Source organism: Nannospalax galili, unplaced genomic scaffold (assembly GCF_000622305.1).
Source record: "Nannospalax galili isolate Female #2095 unplaced genomic scaffold, S.galili_v1.0 scaffold389, whole genome shotgun sequence".
NCBI lineage: Eukaryota > Metazoa > Chordata > Mammalia > Rodentia > Spalacidae > Nannospalax > Nannospalax galili.
In genome coordinates this window covers 2,377,983-2,398,787 of record NW_008360310.1, presented here as the reverse complement: position 1 = coordinate 2,398,787, position 20,805 = coordinate 2,377,983, and the positions used below count along the sequence as shown (strand labels likewise).

General features: G+C 46.0%; 1 protein-coding gene and 1 pseudogene across 1 annotated transcript; both read right to left on the bottom strand.

Moving 5' to 3' along the window:
• Positions 1-3,500: 3,500 nt before the first annotated feature.
• Positions 3,501-12,607, bottom strand: Noto (notochord homeobox). Its single transcript, XM_008824783.2, has 3 exons — positions 12,190-12,607; positions 8,957-9,171; positions 3,501-4,122 (listed from the first exon to the last, which is right to left on the bottom strand). The coding sequence occupies exons 1-3, from the start codon at positions 12,605-12,607 to the stop codon at positions 3,976-3,978; spliced, it is 780 nt and encodes a 259-aa protein (XP_008823005.1). The 3' UTR covers positions 3,501-3,975.
• A 3,041-nt stretch (positions 12,608-15,648) lies between these two features.
• LOC108490274 lies at positions 15,649-16,473 on the bottom strand (annotated as a pseudogene).
• Between the last annotated feature and the right edge of the window lie 4,332 nt (positions 16,474-20,805).

Below are 20,805 nucleotides of genomic sequence, written 5' to 3'. Positions count from 1 at the left end.
GCCCTGGCCAGCTCTGAGCAAAGTCCTTTTTGGACCCAGAGGATGTGTGGGACAGCGGGAAGCTAACTTGTTATCTTTACCTTCCATCCTGAAAGAATGAACTAGCTTAGGAGCTAGGGCTCAGTCACACCGCTTTCAATGGGATTGAGGATGTTGTTCAGTGAGTAGAGTACTTTCCTAGTATGCCTGAGGCCCTGGGTTTGAGCCCCAGCACTGCTTAAACCCAGCATGATGGCCCACGCCTACAACCCCAGCACAGGCAAGATCATCCTTAGCTACAAAGGAAGTTAAGGGCAAGCCTGGGTTAAAGATCCAGTCCCAGGGGCTGGAGAGATGGCTCAGCAGTTAAGAACACTGCTCGTTCTTGCTGAAGACCGGGGTTCGAATCCCAGCACCCACATGGCAGCTACCAACTGTACATAACTCCAGTTCCAGGGGAATCCGAAGCCCTCTTCTGATGTCCACGGGCATTGACTCACATCATGCAGGCAATACGCTCATACACTTAAAAAAAAAAAAAAAGATCCAGTCCCAGAAAGAAAAATTATTTCCTTTCTCTGTAAACTCTCTGCTCCCAGAGCAGATAGTGTTCTGAAAACTCAGGCTGCACAGGTACTTTTCTGACTCCTCCCAGACTTAGGGACTTTGTAGTCTGAGGTTGTGGTGCAGTAGTCAGAGGATCTCAGGTGTGAAGATCCCTTAATTAGATGCAGAAGTTAATGTACACATGCATCATTCCAAGAACAAAAGACAGAAGATATCTTCTCCTTCAGGACTTGGAAAAGCACCTTTTCTCATAGCTAGACCTAACCACCATACCTTATTTTGTTGCTTTGTCCCTTAGTTGACTTTCTATTCCTTAAAAAGGAAACTGTGTCTGCTTTACTGTGGTTTCATGGTGACATATGGGGATTAGAAACAACCTATTAATTGTGGGGGGTTTTGGTTGGTTTTCTGGTTGTTTGTTTTTGAGATTGGGTCTCACTATGTTGCTGTGGCTGGCCTGGAACTTGCTATGTAGACCAGGTTGATTTTTGAACTCACAAGCTCCACCTGCCTCTGCCTCTTGAGTGTTGGGATTAAAGCTTCGTACCACCACCACTCTGGGTTCAACCTAGTAGTTGTTTAATAGGTAATTGATGTTTTGAATTTCTTTTTTTTCTTGAACAGGGTCTCCCTAGTCCCAGCCTACCTGGAAGTCTGTGTGGACCAGGCTGGCCTCGATCTCACAGAGCTCCACCTGCCTCTGCCTCCCAAGGGCTGGGATTAAAGGTGACCACCACCACTCCTAGTGTGATATGTTTGTTTTTTTATTTATTTATTTAAATTTTGGTCTTTTTGAGACAAGGTCTCCCTGTAGCCCCAGCTGGCCTGGAACTCACTATATAGACCAGGCTGAACTCACAGAGATCTGCCTGCCTCTGCCTCCTGAGTGCTGGAATTAAAGGCATGAGCCACCATGCCCGGCAATATGTTGAGTTTTAAGTGAGCCAATCGGGGTTGTGTTTACCATACAAGCATGAATTTGATCTCCAGAACCCATGTAAAAAGCTGGCATGGTGGTACACTTTTGTAATCCCAGCGCTGGAGAGGCAGAGACAGGAGGATCCCTGGGGCTTCCCAGCAAGCCTAGCCAAATTGACCAGTTCTAGGATCAGTGAGAGACCCTGTCTCAAAAACCAGGGTGGACTTCGACTGAGTTAAGACACCCAGTGTTGACCTCTGACCACCAATACACATGCATGCACATGTATGAATGTGCTTACACAAATACAAAGTAAGTCAGTTGTCCTGAAGGAAGCAGGTACACCTGGATTCTTTTGATGAATAAGACCTTGAGTCCAGCATTGAAAAGGATTTTTTACAGGGGCAGAGAAAGGACTTGTTTTATGTTTGCCTTTTGTTATTTGTTTATATGTGTATATATATATATTTATATGTGTATATATATATATATATATACATATGTTATTTTTTTGCTTTTTTTACAGTTATGTATGGGGGAGTGTTTGTGATAGGGAATGCACATTCCACAGTGCGTGTGTGGCAGTCAGAGGACAACTTGAGGGAGTCAGTTTCCTTCTTCTACCACATAAATTCTGGGGATTGAACTCACATCCTCAGGCTTGGCAGCAAGCCCCTTTACCTGCTAAGCCATTTCCTAGTCCTTGTTTTTGTTTTTCAGACAGGATCTCATTTTGGCTTCAAACTCACTATAGTAGCTTGAACTGACCTCAGATTCTCCATCCTTCTGCTTTAGTCTCCCTAGTCTTTAAAATAATTTTTTGATTGATTTTTATTTTTATGAGTATGAACTGTTTTGTCTCCATGTGTAAGTGCGCCTGTGTCATGCCCATGGAAGCCAAAAGAGGGCATCAGATTCCCTGGAACTGGAATTTCAGATAGTTAGCCACCACGTGGTTGCTGATAACCAAAACTGGGTCCTCTGCAAGAGCAGCTATGCTCTTAACCACTGATCCATCTCTCCAGCCCCCTCCCTAGTCTTAAGACTACAGTTATGTATCACCATGCCCAGCTCTAGAGAAAGGTTCTTGAGCTCAGGCTCTGTCTCTCCACAAGCCTGCCACCTGATGTCTAAAAGTCCAGTCTCTTGGATGCAGTTAGTTTCCAAAGCCAGCTCAATCCCAGCCTTTCCTTCCCCACCCTGTCAGAAAACTGGGTCCTGAGAGCAACCTTGTGGAGAGAACAGGGTGGCCTTTTGTCCCATCACCTCAGCCCAGGAACTGTGGAGAAGTGGTCTGTGCTATAGATACCAGCTCTTACATGCTAGAGGCTGACTTCATAAGAATAGGCTGTCAGCAGACTTCCTGGCAAAAAATCAGACAGGGTCGTTCAGGGAGGGACTAGCAAAATACAGAAGAGGTTATGACAAAATGAAGTCAGGTTTCTCTATAAAAAGGCAGAAAAGGTCAGGTAGCTGGAGAGAAAGAGATAGAGGCAGTTAGACCTGAGCTCCTTCTGAGAGTGTTAACAATTCAGATAAAATAAAACTTTGGGCTGAGCATGTAGGCTTACACCTATAGTCTCAGCACTTGAGAGGCTGAGGAAGGAGAACTGCCATGAGTTTGTGTCAAGTGTGGGCTGTGAAGTGAGACTCTGTGTCAAAAAAAAAAAAAAGCTGGGCATGGTGTCCTACACCTGTAATCCCAGCATTCATTCCAGAGGTGGAGGTCGGAGGATCACGAGTTCAAGGTCATCCTAAGCTACATAGTTTCATGCCAGCCTAGGCTACATGAGAACTGGGGCAAGGAGGAAGGAAGGGAAAGGAAAGAAGAGAAGGAAAAGAAAGAAAGAGAAATTAAGAAGAAAAATAAAATGTAGAAAATAAACAATCTAAGTCTGGCGAGGTGGCACACGCCTTTAATCCCAGCACTCAGGAGGCAGGCAGATCTCTGTGAGATTGAAGCCAGCCTGGTCTATGTAGTGAGTTCCATGTCAGCTGAGGCTGCAGGTTGACCCTGTCTCAAAAGTACAAAAATAAATAAATAAAAATATAAAACCAAAGACTCAAAAACAAAACAAAACAATCTGTTTCCCTCCAGGAAGTCTTTAGGAAGTCTTCTATACCAGATGATGATTTAAGAAGGCCTCCTTTCTACAACCCAGGAAATAGATGAATCCCCAAGCCAGGGCTGGGGCATGTGCCCCTTCCCTAAGTAAGAGAACCCATAAGTGTCACAAGTTGTACACCCTGGGCCTGCATCCTGCTTTAAAAGACTGAGAAAGCCTGGCCAGGGATATTGGTAAAAGCCACTCTGTGCTGCTTACCATTCCATTATTCCTATCCCCAGGGGTCCATATAGAAAAGAGGACCCTTGCTTGACAGTCCTCTGTATATTTGGTGTTCTTTGACTCTGATGAAGGTCTTCATTGAAATGTGGTGGAGGGAAATCCAGTGGGTGCTCCCAGGAAGAACTAGCCAGGCTATCCAGGCTAGGTCCCCTAGCTTGGTCCTTAGCTGCCAACATCTTCATCCTGGATGCTGCCATTGGAACTGCTTGAGGGCTCCTCCAGAGGGGCAGACATGGCAGAGGAGGCAGGCAGTTTCAGCTTTTGCTGTTTCTGATATTTGACCCTGCGGTTTTGGAACCAGATCCTCACCTATAATTGGGGGCAGTGGGCAGGCATTAGACTCCCTCTACCCCTCACCCAGTCCCAGAATGCCCACTCCTTGCTATCTGGACAAAATTTGTTCTTCCCACTAAAGGAAGCACCTCTTCCAAAATGTTCTTCCCTATTTTCCCATTCACCATCCATCCATCCATCCATCCATCCATCCCAATGAGTACCATATTTTTCTTTTCTTTTTTTAGGGGGTGGGGGTCAGGGTCTCATACAGCCCAGGATGACCTCAGAGTCACTACATGATGATCTTGTACTCCTGATCTTCTGCCTCCACCTCCCAAGTACTGGGATTATAGGCATGCACTATCATGCCCACTTTATATAGTATCAGAAATTGAACCCAGGGCTTTGTACATTCAAGTCAACACTCTACCAACTAAGCCACATCTTCATCCCCCCAAAAGTGCTTAGTGAATGACTATGACATGCCGGTGAAGTTCTAGGTAATGGGGACATAGTGGTGAGCAATAGAGTCCCAGTCCTTGTCCTCTGGAGCTCATGGTCTGGTGGAAGGAGATTCAGTGTAAATAAATGAGAAAGGTGAGAAATTGATAAATATAAAGGGGGACACAAACAGGGATTTGTGCTGGGGGATCTCTCCAAGGATGAGGAGCAGCCTAGTTTGGACAGGGATGAACAGACCAGTAGAACAGGGGTGAACAGCCTGTATTCAAGGTGAGGACCAGAAAGGAGGGCTTGACCAAAAAGGAGAAAGGAAAGGGATATGAGCGAGTTCAGCAGGACCCAGGACACTCAGGACCTTGAAGGCCACAGCAAGGAGAGTCACCTTGGAGGCTCATAAATGAGACATGACATAGTTCTATTTACATCTGAAATGAACTGCGCAACTGGCTGTTATGTGGAGGATGGGTGAAGGTAGAGGCAGTGGGGAGGCTGTTCCAGTGACCCAGTGAGAGCTGGGGATATAAACCAGGGACAATGGAAAAAATGAAGCCATTCTATCTGCATTTTTGAGGTAGAGGGGACAAGGTTTGCTGAGGGTTAAAAGTGGAGGGAGGAAGAAAAGGATTCTAGGATGACTTTGTTTTTAAGCAACTGGGAGGATGGTGGGACCATAAATGGGGAAAGGAACAGATTTAGGGAAGAAAAACAATGAAGAATTGTGGTTTTGTGACATTTGCAATGCCTTCTAATGAGACATCTAAGTGGAGATGTCAAGAAGGTAGTTAGGGGCTGGGATGTGGCTCAGTGGTAGAGTACTTGCCAAAGATGTGGTTCAACCCTGTGCTGGATAGCTTTAGCGTAAACTTGACACACCTGGGTTGAGGGAGCCTCAATTGGGGAATTGCCTTCATTGGACTGGCCTGTGGCCATGTCTGAGGGGCATCTTCTTGATGAGTGATGTGGGAGGGCCCAGCCCACTGTGGGTGGTGCCACCCCTGGGCAGGTGGGCCTGTGTTGCATAAGAAAGCAGGCTAAGCAGGGGTCAAGTGGGAAAGCCAGTAAGCAGAGTTCCTCTATGGCCTGTGCTCCAGCTCCTGCCTCCAGGTTCCTGATCTGAGTTCCTACCTTGGGCTCTTTGATGAACTGTGACCCAGGAGATGTAAGATAAAAAAACCCTTTCCTCCCCAAGTTGGTAGTGGTCAGAGTGTTTTGTCACAGCAATGAAAAAACAAACTAAGTCTGAAATTGGTACCAGAGAGTGGGATATTGCTGTGACAGACCTGACTTTGGTGTTTTGGGGAGGATTGTGGAAGTGTTCCAAACTTTAGGCTGGAAAAGCCACTGCGTGCTTATAGTTTGTTGCTGTGGAGTTTGGAACAGTTATGTTGAAAGAGTGTTGGACAATGGAGGCCTGGCTTGTGAAGCTTCACAGGGAAGTGGAAACTATCAGGGCTGTTCATGTGAGATTTTGAATTGAGAATCTGTGGGTTCTGGTCAACTAGGGCTGAAGAATCAGCTATGATTAAGAGACCAGAACCTGAAAACCTTTGTTCTACTGGGACAATTGATGCTGGTTAGCTGGGGCTGAAAAATCAGCTATAAGTAACAAGGTACCAGCATCATTTTGGTAAAGTTTTCTGGGAGGTATTTCCTCAGGGTCAGCACACAGGAGCCTCTATCTCAAGCTGGAAGCAGGACTTGGTAATGTGTAAGAGTCTCCTGCATGGTTCTGGTGTTGAAAGTGTGAAGAGGTCACAGACAGCAGCTGAGGCTTGGCACTCTGAGAGGCCAGGAAAGGCCATAGGTGAAAGTGCAGCTTCAGTTGCAGTGAAAACCCCAGGACTGAAGGGGTCATGGAGAGAATCTGAGAATCTTTGCACCCCAAGAGGCAAGAAGAGGCCATTGGTGAAGGTGTAGCCTCAGTTTCAGTGGAGACCCCAGCTTTTTGGAGATGCCGGGACCATGGGACGACCACCAAGTAGATGTGGAATGGAGCTGGCCTGGGTCTACAAGACGAGCTGTGTGTGCTGTGGACGGCAGAGTCAGAAGTGAACTTTCATTTTGCTTAGGTGTGCCTGATTCTTCCTTTTGAAATAAGACAGTACTTGTTTTGGATTTTATAGAAGCCCACCCACAGTTAAGAGACTATTAAGAGACTATGGACTTTTAAGTGTTTGGATTTTTTAAGAACTGTGGGGTTTTTAAGGTTGTACTGTCTTATGTTGTGATATTAATGTTAATATTGTGTCTTGGGGACAAGAATTGGAAAGCTTATGGTTTAATAGTGATGTGTTTGTGTGTCAAGTTGACAAGGGGTTAATTGTGCTGCATAGCTTTAGTGTGAACTTGACACACCTGGGTTGAGAGAGCCTCAGTTAGGGAATTGCCTTCATTGGACTGGCCTGTGGTCATGTCTGAGGGGCATCTTCTTGATTGTTGAGTGATGTGGGAGGGCCCAGCCCACTGTGGGTGGTGCCACCCCTGGGGGCAGGTGGGCCTGTGTTGCATAAGAAAGCAGGCTGAGCAGGGGTCAGGGGAGCAAGCCAGTAAGCAGAGTTCCTCCATGGCCTGTGCTCCAGCTTCTGCTTCTAGATTCCTGCCCTGAGTTCCTACTTTGGGCTCTCTGATGAACTGTGACCTGGGAGATGTAAGATAAACCCTTTCCTCCCCAAGTTGGTAGTGGTCAGAGTGTTTTGTCACAGCAATGAAGAAACAAAGACAAACCCCAAGCAGAGAAGGTTAGACTGGGGGTGTAAATTTGAGCCATTGTCTTTGAGATGGTATTTTATTTTTTAGTATTTTATTCATTTTTATATATATGAGTGTTTTGCCTGTATGTATGTGTGTACCATATGCATGCAATGCCAACAGAGGCCAGAAGAGGGCATCAGATCCCCTGGAGCTGCCACATGGGTGCTGGGAACCAAACCTGGGTCTTCTGCAAGAACAGCAAGTGCTCTTAACCAATGAGCCATATCTCCAGCCCCAGAGATGGTATTTTAAATGAGGATAATAGATGAGACCAGATCGTAAGAGGACCTGAAAAGAAGAGTAGCTTGCAAAGGAAACAGTAATAGCCAGAGACCTTGGAAGGAAACCAAGAGGAGAACATGTTGTAGCATGGAAGGAAGGCACGGTCAATCATACTGAGAGCTACTAAGCTCTCAGGTCAGATGAGCTGTTGACTTTGACAACATGGAGGACATTATCATAGACCTTGCCACGATGTTTTCATGAAAATGAGGGAAAACAGTCACATTGGGATGACTACAAGAGTAAATGGAGGGGCTCAATTGGTAGAGTGCTTGCCTAGCATACATGAAGTGCTGGGTTCAACCCACAGCACCTAATAAAACAGTTTTAATAGTAAACACCTGTTATTCCAGCACTTGGGAGGTGAGGACAGGAGGATCAGAAGTTCAAGACTATCTTTGACTGTGTAGCAAGTTCAGGGCCAGCCTGGGGTACATAAGACACACAAACATTGTCAGACATGGTACTGCATGCCTTTAATCCCAGAACTCAGGAGGCAGAGGCAGGTGGATCTCTGAGTTCGAGGTCTACACAGCAAGTTTAAGGCCAGATGGGGCTACAGGAAGATTCTGTCTCAAACAAAAACAAAAAACCAGAAACATAAAGAGGGAATGGGAGGGAGGTGAGGACAGGATTAGAGTGAACACAGCAAGTGCTTGAGAAGTTTGCCTGCTGATGGAATACAGAAATGACACAACAGTGGGAGAATGTGGGGGTCAAGGAACAGTTACTAGTTGAATATTTAGTCTCTTGAATGCCTATTTAATTTTGCTGATAGCCCCTTATTTAGCATGGAAATACTCTTAGAAAGTACTAGAGGGAGCTGGGAGATGGCTCAATGGTTAAAGCACTTGCCAAGCAAACATGAAGCCCAAAGTCCAGATCCCTAGAAACTCATATTTAATGCTAGGTGGGCCTGGTGATCCGCCTGTAATTCCAGCTTCAGAAAGCAGAGATGGGATCTCCAGAGCAAGTTGCCTAGCAAGACTAGGCCCATCGGCAACCTCTGGTTTGATTGAGGAAACCCTGCCTCACTGAAAAAGGGGGAAGAGCTATTGAGGATGATTCCAACATCAATATCAGGGTTCCACGTGCCTGCACACACACATGTATGTGCACCCTCAAGTATACCTTCACACATGCAAAAAAATGCATATATACAAAAGTAAACCACATAAAAATGGGAGAAAAGAACTAGAGCAGCATCTGCTGTTCCCATGACGTGACTCCAAATGGAAATATTACAGAGAATAGGCAAAAAAATTAGGGTCTGTCTCTCCAGCATCCTAGCCCAGGGGAAGAAAGCCATGTCTTCCTCCCATCCCCTACTGCAGACCTTCCAGAGACCCAAGCCACAGGTGTTTGCTCCCACCTGGTTCTCCGTCAGGTGCAGCCTGGCAGCCAGCTGGGCTCTCTTCTTGCCCACCAGGTTGTGCTGCTTTGCAAATACTTTCTCCAACTCTTCCAGCTGCTGCAAGGTAAACATAGTTCGAACCCTCTTTTGGTGTCGCTCAGTGTCCTGAAGGTCCATGGCAGGGGCCCAGTCTCGAGGGCTCCAGAAACCTGAGCAATGAAGCACCTCCAAGCCTAAAGAACAACCAGTAGGAGAGGAAGTTAGCCAGAAGTCACCTACTCAGTCATCTTGGGGGAGATTGAGCTCCACAGTCCTCCCTTCCCTTTGGCCAAGTAATATGGGACACAGAGTAGGAAAACACTGTGTAGAAATAGTCTAAAGGGCTAGGAAGATGACTCAGTCAGTAAAGTATTTGCTGCACAAGACCGAGTACCTGAATTCTGATCTCTAGCACCAATGTAAAATAAAGCATGGCAGAGATGCTTGTCTATAATCCCAGCCCCAAGGAGGAGGAGATAGGGGGATCCCTGGGGCTCTCTGGCCAGCCAGTCTAGCCAACTGGTAAATTTCAGGTTCAGTGAGAGTTCCTGTCTCAAAAATGTGGAAAAGGGCTGCAGAGATGGTTCAGCAGTTAAGAGTGCTTGCTGCTCTTCCAGGGGACCCGCGTTCATCGTTCATTTCCCAGCACTCATGTTCAGTGGTTCAGAAAGGCTTGTAACTCCAGCTCCAGGGGATCTAAGACCCTCTTCTGGTTGCCACTGGTCCCCACACATATGTAGCATACACTCACACATACACATAAGTTTGAGGCCAGCCTAGTCTACATAGTGAGTTCCAGGCCAGCTGGGGCTACTGGGGAGACCCTGTCTCAAAAAGACCAAATATATATATATATTGGAAAGCTATAAAGACACCTGATGTTGACCACTGACCTTCATGTGGATATTGCACATACATGCACACAAAAGAACACACAAAGAAATAAGCCAAAACGTGAGAAAGAAGGGGCACTGCTGCGAAACTCCTGCCTCCACTACTTTCCAGTCAAGTGGATTAACATCTTCCCTCTAATAGTTCTCAAACTCCTCCTTCTCACCTTCTTTCCTTAACTGCTTCAAGAAACCTCACTGGATGGACAAAGAAGGGGCCTTTCCATCCCTTTCCATTCATTCAACAAATACTTTTTGAGTTCTCTACCACTGAGTTACATCCTTAGCCTAAAATTTTTTCTACACAGTAAAAACACATATTGATAGAGTCAAAGGACCAAAAAGAGAAGAATAAAGAAAAGTAGCTGCAGCTCCTTACAGTCAAAGGGCTTATTTTGCCAATATGGAAAGAACTTGGGATGGCAGGATGGCTCTTAAATATACAAAAAGTTCTTTGATCTTGTTTATAAATATACATATTTATATATGTATAAAGGCTGGAGAGATGGCTCAGTGGTTAAGAGCACTGGCTACTCTTCCAGAGGACCTGGGTTCTATTCCCAGCACTCACATGGTGGCTAACAACTGTCTGTAACTCCAGGTCCAGGGGATCCGATGCCCGCTTCTGGCCTCCACAGGCATCACATGACATAGGTGTGATTATATACATGCAGGCAAAACTTATATACATAAAATAAACAAATAAATATTGAATTAACAGACTCCCTCTCCCCACATAGAATTTTTTTCCTTCTATCAGTGACAGTGGAGATAGGGGACATTTTTATATACTGCTGGAACGAGCAAAAATGATTGCTCAGAGAAGAATGGCATTGGGGGATGACTGTGTGGACATGGCTCCCAAGTGATAAGCTGACTATGGATCGGTTTGGAAGTCCATGTTAATGTGCCTCAGGATGGAACCAGGCAAAACTGTTCATAGAAGGACCTCAGCTTTTGAACTAACTTTGGTACAGTTTTCCTCATGAAGTCTTCGGGAAGCATGAACCTGGCAGCCTAAAATATGAAGCTGGAAGAGTCAGTTACCTTGCAGTTAAACCCATTCATTCATTAGTACCTGGTACTCCCTTAGATACTATTCTAGGGGAGCTGTATGCACCAAGGCTGTGAAGTCAGAAAGATGGAGGTCTGAGCAGCTGTGAGCACCTAACAACTCACCAGCAACACTCACAGAATCAACCTCTGGTGCCAAAGAACAGGACCAGTCATGGGCTCGGGACAAGGGCAGCTTTGGGGAAATGTTGCTGTACCAAGTGTAAGCTGGAACTGGGTGTAGGAATGTAGAAGGGAAAGTGGGGACACAGAGCCAGTGAACAAGGCTGATCCATCTCCCACACCCACCCACACCTTTCACTCCCACTTGAGCAGCTCTCAAGGAACTCTGTGAGGATCTTGACCAGATATCTAGGTCTTAGTTTTTGTTTTGTTTTGTTGTTGTTGTTTGAGACAGAGTCTCTGTGTAGCCTGCCTGTCTTCCTGTCTCTCGCATCCAGAGGTTGGGATTACAGGAATGAACCACTCCTGGCCCAGCTACATCCTCAGCTCTAACTACAAAGTCAACTGCACAGAGTCCTTTCCCATTCCAATTCCATGTGGTTCTCAAACTCAGGGATTTCTTTTGTTTTTATTTTGCCTTTTTTTCTTTGATGGGTTTTGTTGTTGTTGTAGTTGTGTGAGAGCGAGGGGGGGAGAGAGAGAGAGAGAGAGAGAGAGAGAGAGAAACACAGCTGAACACAGAGACCACATGCACACGGAAAGAAAGGGCTGCACTACTGAGATATTGTCTTCCTGTCTCTCGCATCCAGAGGTTGGGATTACAGGAATGAACCACTCCTGGCCCAGCTACATCCTCAGCTCTAACTACAAAGTCAACTGCACAGAGTCCTTTCCCATTCCAATTCCATGTGGTTCTCAAACTCAGGGATTTCTTTTGTTTTTATTTTGCCTTTTTTTCTTTGATGGGTTTTGTTGTTGTTGTAGTTGTGTGAGAGCGAGGGGGGGAGAGAGAGAGAGAGAGAGAGAGAGAGAGAGAAACCCAGTTGAACCCAGAGACCACATGCTCATGCAAGGAAAGGGTTGTACTACTGAGCTACATTCTCAGCTATTTCTTTGACTTGATCTCATGTAGCCCAGACTGGCCTCAGACTCACAAGATAGCCAAGGGTAATCTCGAACCCCTTGATCCTCCTGCTTCCACCTCCACCTCCGGAGTGCTAGGACTACATTACCGCCTGCACCACCGCCTCTGGAGGGACATCCCTTCCTGGTGCCATCGACCACCCCCTTCATCCGAGCCATTACCTGTGTGGCCGAAACCCTGAGGGCCGCAGAGGTGAGCCACGCTGGGTCGGGGCACGCAGGGCGGAGGCCACAACGGGTAGACACGCACGCCCAGGTGGACCGGCAGCCAAGTGGTCGGACACACCCAGGGCAGAACCGGGTGGGGCACCTCAGGGGGCACGGTGCAGAAGCTCGGGTAGGGCATCTCGGGGGACAGGGTGCCAAAGCTCCAAGCGGCGTGGGTGGAGAGTTGCGGAGGAAAGGCGGCCCATGGAGGCTCCGGCCTAGCCAGGATGGCCTCGACGGAGAAGGTTTCCAGGCATCCTAGAGCCGGACGGCGTGGGAACACCGGGGACGCGGACACCGGAGAGCGCCCCGAGGACCCGGGATGGAACTCAGCGACCGGGGGAGCGGCCTGTGGGGATGCTGGGCTGGGCATGTCGTGGGAGAGAACCCAGGACCTCCTGGCTGTGCGAGGGGTGGGAGAACCGGCTGGTACAAAGGGACAGGGGCTTGTGACCTGGGACCCAGAATGCCAGCAAGGGCTTTTAAACTTGGCGGGGCGGGACAAAGCGGGATGAAAACCGAATTTACCTTCCTGCTGCTAGGTGGGGCTTCCACCCCACCTGGGGGACCCTCTGGAGGAAGGACTTTGAGCTCAATGGAGTGTCGTGCCCCCACCCCCCATTTCTTCCTCACCCACTGCCGCCTCCTTCCCTCCCCTCCCCTTTCCCTTTCTCTGTCTTTTTTTTTTTTCTTTTTCTTTTTTCCCCTGAGACAGAGTCGCACCTGCAGCCCAGGCTAGCCTCTGAATTATGGCTGTCGTCCTGCCATGGTGTGTGCCACCATGCTTTTCCTTGTGATTTTCTTATCCTGGATACAGGCTCTTTGCCCCCAGCTCATGGGAGCTGTGATCTCTGGAGGATGAGGGCAGTGCCTGCTGTGCTGGCCTTGGCTAATCCACACTCTTCAAATAATTTTGGGTGCTGGGTGTCAAACCCAGGACTTCACACTTGCTACACTGGCCCTAGCCAGATTCACTTAGGAACAGGCATTTTCATTTTAGGGGCTGGAGAGATGGCTCAGCGGTTAAGGACACTGGTTGCTTTTGCAGAGGACCAGGGTTTGATTTCCAGCACCCACATAGTGGCTAATAATGGTCCTTAACTCCAGTTCCAGGAGATCCAAAATATTTTTCTGGCTTCTGCAGACATTACATCATATGGGTGTACTTATAAATGCTGGCAAAACACTCATAAAGTAATTTTTTTTTGTTTTTGTTTTTTTGAGACAGGGTCTCCCTGCAGCCTCAGCTCTCCTGGAACTCACTATGTAGACCAGGCTGGCCTTGAACTCACAGAAATCCACCTGCCTCTGCCTCCCCAGTGCTGGGATTAAAGGTGTGCACCACCACACCCGGCACATAAAATAAATTTAAAAATTGAATGTAACCATTTTTATCCATAAACACAGCAAAAAGTAAACTTGCTAGATGCCTCAGAACATTGCTGTGATTTCTACTTTCTTTTAGATCTTCTCAGGAACTTCTTGGGCCCTCACCACAGGGCCTTACTAAAAGATTTTTCCTGCTGGGCATGTTGGCACAGGCCTATAATACTAGCACTCAGAATACTGAAGCAGGAGGATCACCAGTTCAAGGCCAGGTGTGAGCTGCATGGTGAGACTGTGTCTCAAGAAAGAAAGAAGAGAATGAAAAGAGAGGGAGGGGGACGGGAAGGAAGAAAGGAAGCAGGCTAAGCATGGTGGCCTGGTGGCGTACTCCTGTAATCCCAGCACTTTGGGGGTGGAAGCAAGAGGATCTGGAGCTCAAGGTCATCTTTAGTTACACAGAGAATTTGAGGTTAGCCTGTGCTACATGACAGACTGACTTAATCAGACAGAGGCCTGGGAAGATGACTCAATGGTTCAGATTTTCAGAATAACCTAAAACCAGATGTGATAGGAAGCATCTGTCATTCCCAGAGCTCATATAGAAAGAAGGGAGTCAAAGTTGACAGGAGACTTCTCAAGCAAGGGCCAGCTAGTCTGGCTTGCACAGCAGAAACAAATCAAGAGACCTTGTTTCAGACAAGGTGTAAAGAAGAGGACAGACACCTAAGTTTGTTCTCTGACCATCACACATACACGATGGCATTCAAAGACCCATACTCACACATGTGCATAATGGTGCACATGCACAGATTTAAAAACAGAGGAAAGAAGGGAGGAAAGGATGAAGGGACAGAAAGGAGGAAGGAGAAGGGAGAGAGGGGGGAGAGGGGGTAAGGGAGGAGGCAGAGGTTCTTTTATTTTTTTGTCTTTTTTAGACAGGGTCTCCCTGTAGCCCCAACTGTCCTGGAACTATGTAGACCAGGCTGGCCTTGAACTCACAGAGATCTGCCTGCTTCTGCCTCCCTAGTGCTGGGATTAAAGACGTATGGGCTGAGGTTCTCTGTAGGCAGTAGAGAGAAAATGGCCCAAGGTAAAACTATAAGCTGGTTCTTGTAGGACAAAGTGAGTATGGTCTAATTTAATTAGCAGCCAGCAAGACACTAACCAAGGACTGAGACCAGCAACACCTTCAGCGTCAGTTAGGGCTAGCAGCCAGCTGAGGAGCCAGGGTTAACAGCTAGCAGAGCAAGTCAGAGATAGACAGAGGGAGGCCTCAACGTGTGACCACACCCTAACTGAACAAGCAGCACTTGAACAATGCGTGATCATCTCCCTGGTTAGGCCAACGGACATGCCAAAAATGTGTGAGCCCCCTGTTGGCTCAGCCCATGATAGGCCCAGAGAAATAACCAAGGTCAATAGAAATTATTTCTGTCTTTGCCCAGTCTTTGCCTCTCTAGTGTAGCTCTGCAGTTTTTACTCTCTTGGAACCCTTCCTACTCTCAGGCGTTTATCTAGGTTTTTTCCCCTTTCTCACTTTTTTTTTCAATTTCCTTTAATAAAGTGTACTTTCTGCTTTGTTTGCTTCCACATGAGTCTATGTCTTTAATCATCATCAATGTGAGACAAGAAGCTTAAGAGCCACAGTTTCAGGTTGATTTTTGCTGACCATTGATTGTCTAGCACTTGAGTCCCCCATCTGGATTGAGAGAGTTCCTGTGGAGCTCAAAGATCTGCATCAAAAGGAACTAAGGATCTTCCCTATTATTCAATACCTTGCGTTACTTGGGTGTGGGGCAGGTCCTTGTTTGCATCCTGGCTTTACAGGAAAATAATTGGTTCTGGCTGTTGTCTTTGGGAAAGCTGTAAGTTACTGTTTGTATTTACTATCTACGAAGTAGAAGTAGAGAATAATAGTAGTTACCTTGTGAGGATTGAGTGAGGTAATACACAATATTTCAGAACTGATTTGGAGCGTGATGAGCACTAGACCGTAACGATGGAGTTCTGACAGTCCTAATTCCCAGGCTTTCTTGGCATGCCACTTTTTTTTTTTAAACTTTTATCTGCATTTATTTTATGCTTAATTTATTCCTGTGCCATAAGTTTTTGTTTTTTCAGTTTCTCTGGGATATCTTTTTCTTTTGTGCAACCACCTCCTCAGGTTTAGGAACAATTTGTTCCTTTTCAGTGAGGATCTTTTGTATGTGGCAGGGGAGCTCATGGATGGGTTAATCTGACCATGAGTTCTGTAAATCCTGCGGTGTATCTTGGATGATTTGTTTGCCTGGATATGCTCAGTGACCAGAGAGTTTACATTTAAACCCTTAAGTTCAGCATTACTCTCTGTATTTTTAATCATGTGCAGCAAAAATTCAGCACTCTTTTTGGGCAAACAACCCTATGTCCAGTCCCACTGTTTACCCTGGGCACACCTACCAACTCCACTGTTATACCACTGGAATGGCATGCAGTGCTTCTTTAAAGTGATGTCTTTCAGATACTTGGTGGCTTTTTGGATATGCATACCCTTGATAGCCTGGGCAGTTTCACATTGTGTGTGTGTGTGTGTGTGTGTGTGTGTGTGTGTGTGTGTGTGTATGTGTGTATATGATATTTTTATTTTTATTTTATGTGTATGAGTGTATTAACTGCATGTATGTAAGTATACCCATGTCAGAGGTCAGAAGAGGGCTTTGGATTCTCCTGGAACTGGAGTTAAGGACAGTTTGTAGCTGCCATGTGGGTGCTGGGAATCGAACCCGGTTCACTCTGCAAGAGCAGTCAGTGCTCTTAACTGCTGAGCTATCTCTCCAGCCCCTCACATGTATTCTTAAAATGAACATGAAGATTGGAACCTCTTGATTTGCATGATTTTATAGGGTTTTCTGGGTCAAGAGAGTAGCAAACCATTTTTTTTTAACTTTAAAAAAAATTTGAGAATTTCATACATGCATATAAGGTGTTTTGATCAAATCCATGTCTTCTCCCCTCCAACTCTTCCCATATCTCCCCATCACTTTTTCCTGAGCAACTTCATGTTTTTTTTTGTTGTTGTTGTTGTTTTTTTTTGAGACAGGGTCTCCCTGTAGCCCCAGCTGTCCTGGAACTCACTATGTAGACCAGGCTGGCTTTGAACTCACAGAGATCTGCCTGCCTCTGCCTCCCAAGTGCTGGGATTAAAGGCATGTGCCATCATGCCTGGCTTCTTCTTTTTTTTTTTTTTTTTATGGGGCTTTTTTCTACTCTAACATTCCCCCCTCTGAAGAGGTAACCATAAAATCTTTTAGCGATTAGATAAGAGCTCCCAAATATTTTTGACATTTTTGGCTTTTGGAACAGAATATGTTGCTAAGGAGCCCAAGGACATTTTGATTTTTAGCCAAGAAACTGGCTACTTAGTAAAACATTTTCATAGGTCACCTCAGACTGCTTACAGGAAGAATCATTCTGCTTTCTTGAATTAATTTCTAATGCTGAAACTATTCCATCAGGTTGTGGCTGGGTACATATCCCTCCATGGCCCTTGACTGCTTGAGGCAAAAATATACCCCTTGGCCGGGCGTGGTGGTGCATGCCTTTAGTCCCAGCACTTGGGAGGCAGAGGCAGGCGAATCTTTGTGAGTTCAAGGCCAGCCTGGTCTACATAGTGAGTTCAGGTCAGCTGGGGCTACAGGAAGACCCTGTCTCAAAAAGACAAAAAAAAAAAAGCCCCTCTACTTTGCCAGATAGAGGTAGGAATCTTGTTTCCTTTGAACATACACTTATCCTGCCTTCTGAGCAGCCCATCAAGAAGCCTGGAAGGTGAGGGGTTGAGGATGTTGCTCAGTTGGTAGAGTATCTTCCTAGCCCTGGGTTCAGCCTCCAGCACCTCTTCTGACCTCCCAATCTTCCTCCTTACACTTCTCATTCTGACCTCTGTGGAATGACACGGGTCCACTTACGTACATGTGCAGGCACCGCATTCATACACATAAAAATAATAGTGAAAAAATAAAGAGGAAAGTGATTGAGGAAAACATCTGATGGTGACCTCTGGCTCCACAGGCATGTGCACATACCTCTTGACACACAAAAATATTACAAAGCAATTAACCGCTAAAATACTTCAAGAGGGCCAGTGAGATGGCTCATGGAGTAAAGGCAGTTGCCAAGACTGATGACCTGAGTTCAATCCCCAGAATTCACATGGTGGAAGGAAAGAACCAATTCCTGAAAGTTGTCATCTGACCTGACATATGTGCCATGGCATATGTGTGCCTACGCGTGCACGCGCACACACACACACACACACAAAATAAATGAATGTAATAAAAATAAAATACTAGTAGCTGAAATCTGTTTTCCCCGCATTTGGGAGGTTGAGACAGGAGGATTTCTGCAAGTTTTAGCCTGGGTTACTTAGTGAGTTTCAGGCCAGTCTGGGTTATAATGTAAGACTCTGTCTCCAAAAAACAAAAACAAAAACAAAAATGGACTAGAGAGAGGGCTCAGCAGTTAAGAGCACTGGCTGCTCTTGCAGGAGACCTAGGTTCAGTTCCCAGCCCCACATGGCAGCTAACAACCATCCATAACTCTAGTTCCAGGGGATCCGATGGCCTCTTCTGACTTCTGTGGGCATTGCATGACATGGGTGCTCTTACGTACATGCAGGCAATACATTCATATACATAAAAATAATAAAATATACACACAATACAATGTACATTCATACACATAAAAATAAAATATTAAAACACAGCTAAAATCATCAGTCTTTCACTTCCTTGTGGCAAAAGCTCTGTCTTTAAAGCTAACACCTCTTGATCAACAGAGCCAAGTTACAGAGATAGAAAGCAAACAATTTGCTAGAGAAACACCTAGTGCTATATTTAGGATCTCTGTTCTCATTTCTGTCTTCATTGACCCAGGAATCCTGGCTTGAGATTTCTCCCAGGGCTGCATGTTGGTTGCTGGCTTGAAAACATCCTGAATCCTAAAGGATATTCCTCCCAAACCTGCAAAATGCTTCCAAAAGATTGGTCCCATAAGCAAGCTATGGAGAACACAGTGAGACTGGTGAATTCCTTGAGCTGGAGCCCATTGCTGCTCTTCATTGACTGTGAAATAAATGCTTTGGTCTGATGCAGTGCTGTGTAGAATGTCATGACAGGAAGGTGTTAAAGTTACAGGTGGGGACTTTGGCAGAAGCATTGGAGATGAACTGTCCAATGAGAACTAAGCACTATCCTTTTCTATGTAGCCAGGTGTTGCCCGAATTCTCTCTGGGTCTCCTGCACTATCAGATAAACCATATGATATATTTTATGTGCATTTATTAACTTACAAAGGAATGAGAACCCATTTCTTAGCCCCACACCTCCAGCGGTGTGGCTCAGAGCCCACCATATCAGACCATGCCATCAGACCATGCCACGTCTACCATAGTCCCCGCTAGCATTCACTCATGCCTTAGGGGCCAGCAATCTTGCCCCAGGTCCACAAGAGTCAGTCCATTCTGTCTTTGAGCTGCTGTGACTGGCTGCTGGTTCCCCACACCCCATGCATTACCTGCAGCTTCTGTCCCAAGATGGCTCCCAGCAGCCCCTTCGTAGTCCACACTCCACTTCAGGCCCCACCCATTGGAGGAACTAGCCAATTGGGAGACACTCCACCCCTTTCCTCTGCTCTTACAATCTTCCTGTCCATCATAATCTTCCCATCCATCTTCCGCTAAGGTCCCTGAGCCTTGGAGGGGGTGATAGATGTAGGGCAATCTCTCTTGTATCATGGTGAGATAGTGGCTTCTTGGGCCTCCCCATTAGTCGTCTTTAAGTCATGGTCCCTGATCTCAGTGGTGTTTCTTCTATTACAAAGACAAATGGAGGGAAGTAGACACATTTAAACAAACATGAATGTAAATACAGACGCCTAGAAGATAAGTCAATGGTGTACTATATTCATTAAACAGTATACTCATGATGGCTTCTCCACTAGGGCCTGTAGCCTGTTCCAATGCAAGGCATTGGCCTGCTCTACAGCACCAGATGTGTGTTTCACCCCCAGGAGGGGGCCTTATCGAATTAGAAATTTGTCAGTTGTACATATGTTGGTTGAGCCATTATTGCACTTGCAGGTATTGCTTGGCATGTCCATAGTGTGCAGCACATGGGGTCCATTGTTGAGTAGAATTATAGGGGATCCTTTCTTCCCCAACCATCTGCATCAATATGAATGTCATCCATCCAGTGGCAAGGAGTTTTTTTGCTTTAGTCTCAGTTCTATCTCTTCTTTTCCTGTGCCCACAACGTGCAGTGTCCTCAGCAACATGGCCTTACCGACCTTTCCAGTGTACAATCGACATTAATGGCAATAGCCTTGGTGAGTTGGAGGACCTCAAGGATCTCTCTCTGACCAACAGCTCATAAGGGGGCAACCCATCCCTGGTACTGTAGATTTTCTTAACAGTTGTATAGTTTGGGAGTCTCTAGCCTCATCTCACCCAATCTTACAGCTATAGCTGGCCTTTTCTTCTTCAGGTATCTTTCAAATGGGTTTCACATCTGTAAAACATTCAAAGGAATGTTAACATTATTTGTTATGTACCATAGCATGGGTGCGAGGCATTAATTTGGTGAGCTCTTTACCATCTTTAGTTATCTCTTTGGAGTCATTGTGCACTTGGGGATTTTATATGGAGTCTCTTTGTAGTCTTTTATTCTTGATACACTTACAGGTGTTGGCTCCAGTTGCCTGACTCTGCACTGGACTAAGGAGGCAGGGGCTTCTCCTGTCCCCGCTGCACTTGTTGGTTCCCTGAGTCAGACAGGCTCTGGGTCTGCCTTCTGACTGTAGCCACATCTGTCATCTTCCCACTGACCACACCAGGTTGTTGGGGGAGAACTTGGTGGGAAAAGCTGCTTCCACCCCTAGTATAGCCTTTCTCAGAAGAGAAATGAGTCTTATTTAATCCTTGGGGATTCTTAACCACCCCTTGTACAGTTGTTATCCTTCGACTGTCCTTTGTAAACTGTTCTGGTTTTAAAACCTTCCAGAAATGCTTTAGTACTAAATTTGGTTTTCTATCCATTTTTTCTCTGGGGATTTGTGCTTGACATAAATCTTGCCACATTTGTCTTTGAGTAACCCAAGTGGACCATTTCTTTGGTCTGGTCTTTTTTGTACCCTTTATAGGGTGTTCTGTTATTTTACAGACACGTTTTACATGCTGGTCAGAATCATTTAGATTTGCCAAAGCCTCTCTCA

Bases quoted from the DNA above. Each gene is read 5' to 3' on its own strand.
- Noto (XM_008824783.2), bottom strand. From the start codon at position 12,607: ATGCCCAGCCCAGCATCCCCACAGGCCGCTCCCCCGGTCGCTGAGTTC. The intron at 9,172-12,189 runs GTAATGGCTCGG...GTTGTTCTTTAG, and splicing joins TCAGGGTTTCGGCCACACAG to GCTTGGAGGTGCTTCATTGC. The intron at 4,123-8,956 runs GTGGGAGCAAAC...CCCCAATTATAG, and splicing joins TGCACCTGACGGAGAACCAG to GTGAGGATCTGGTTCCAAAA.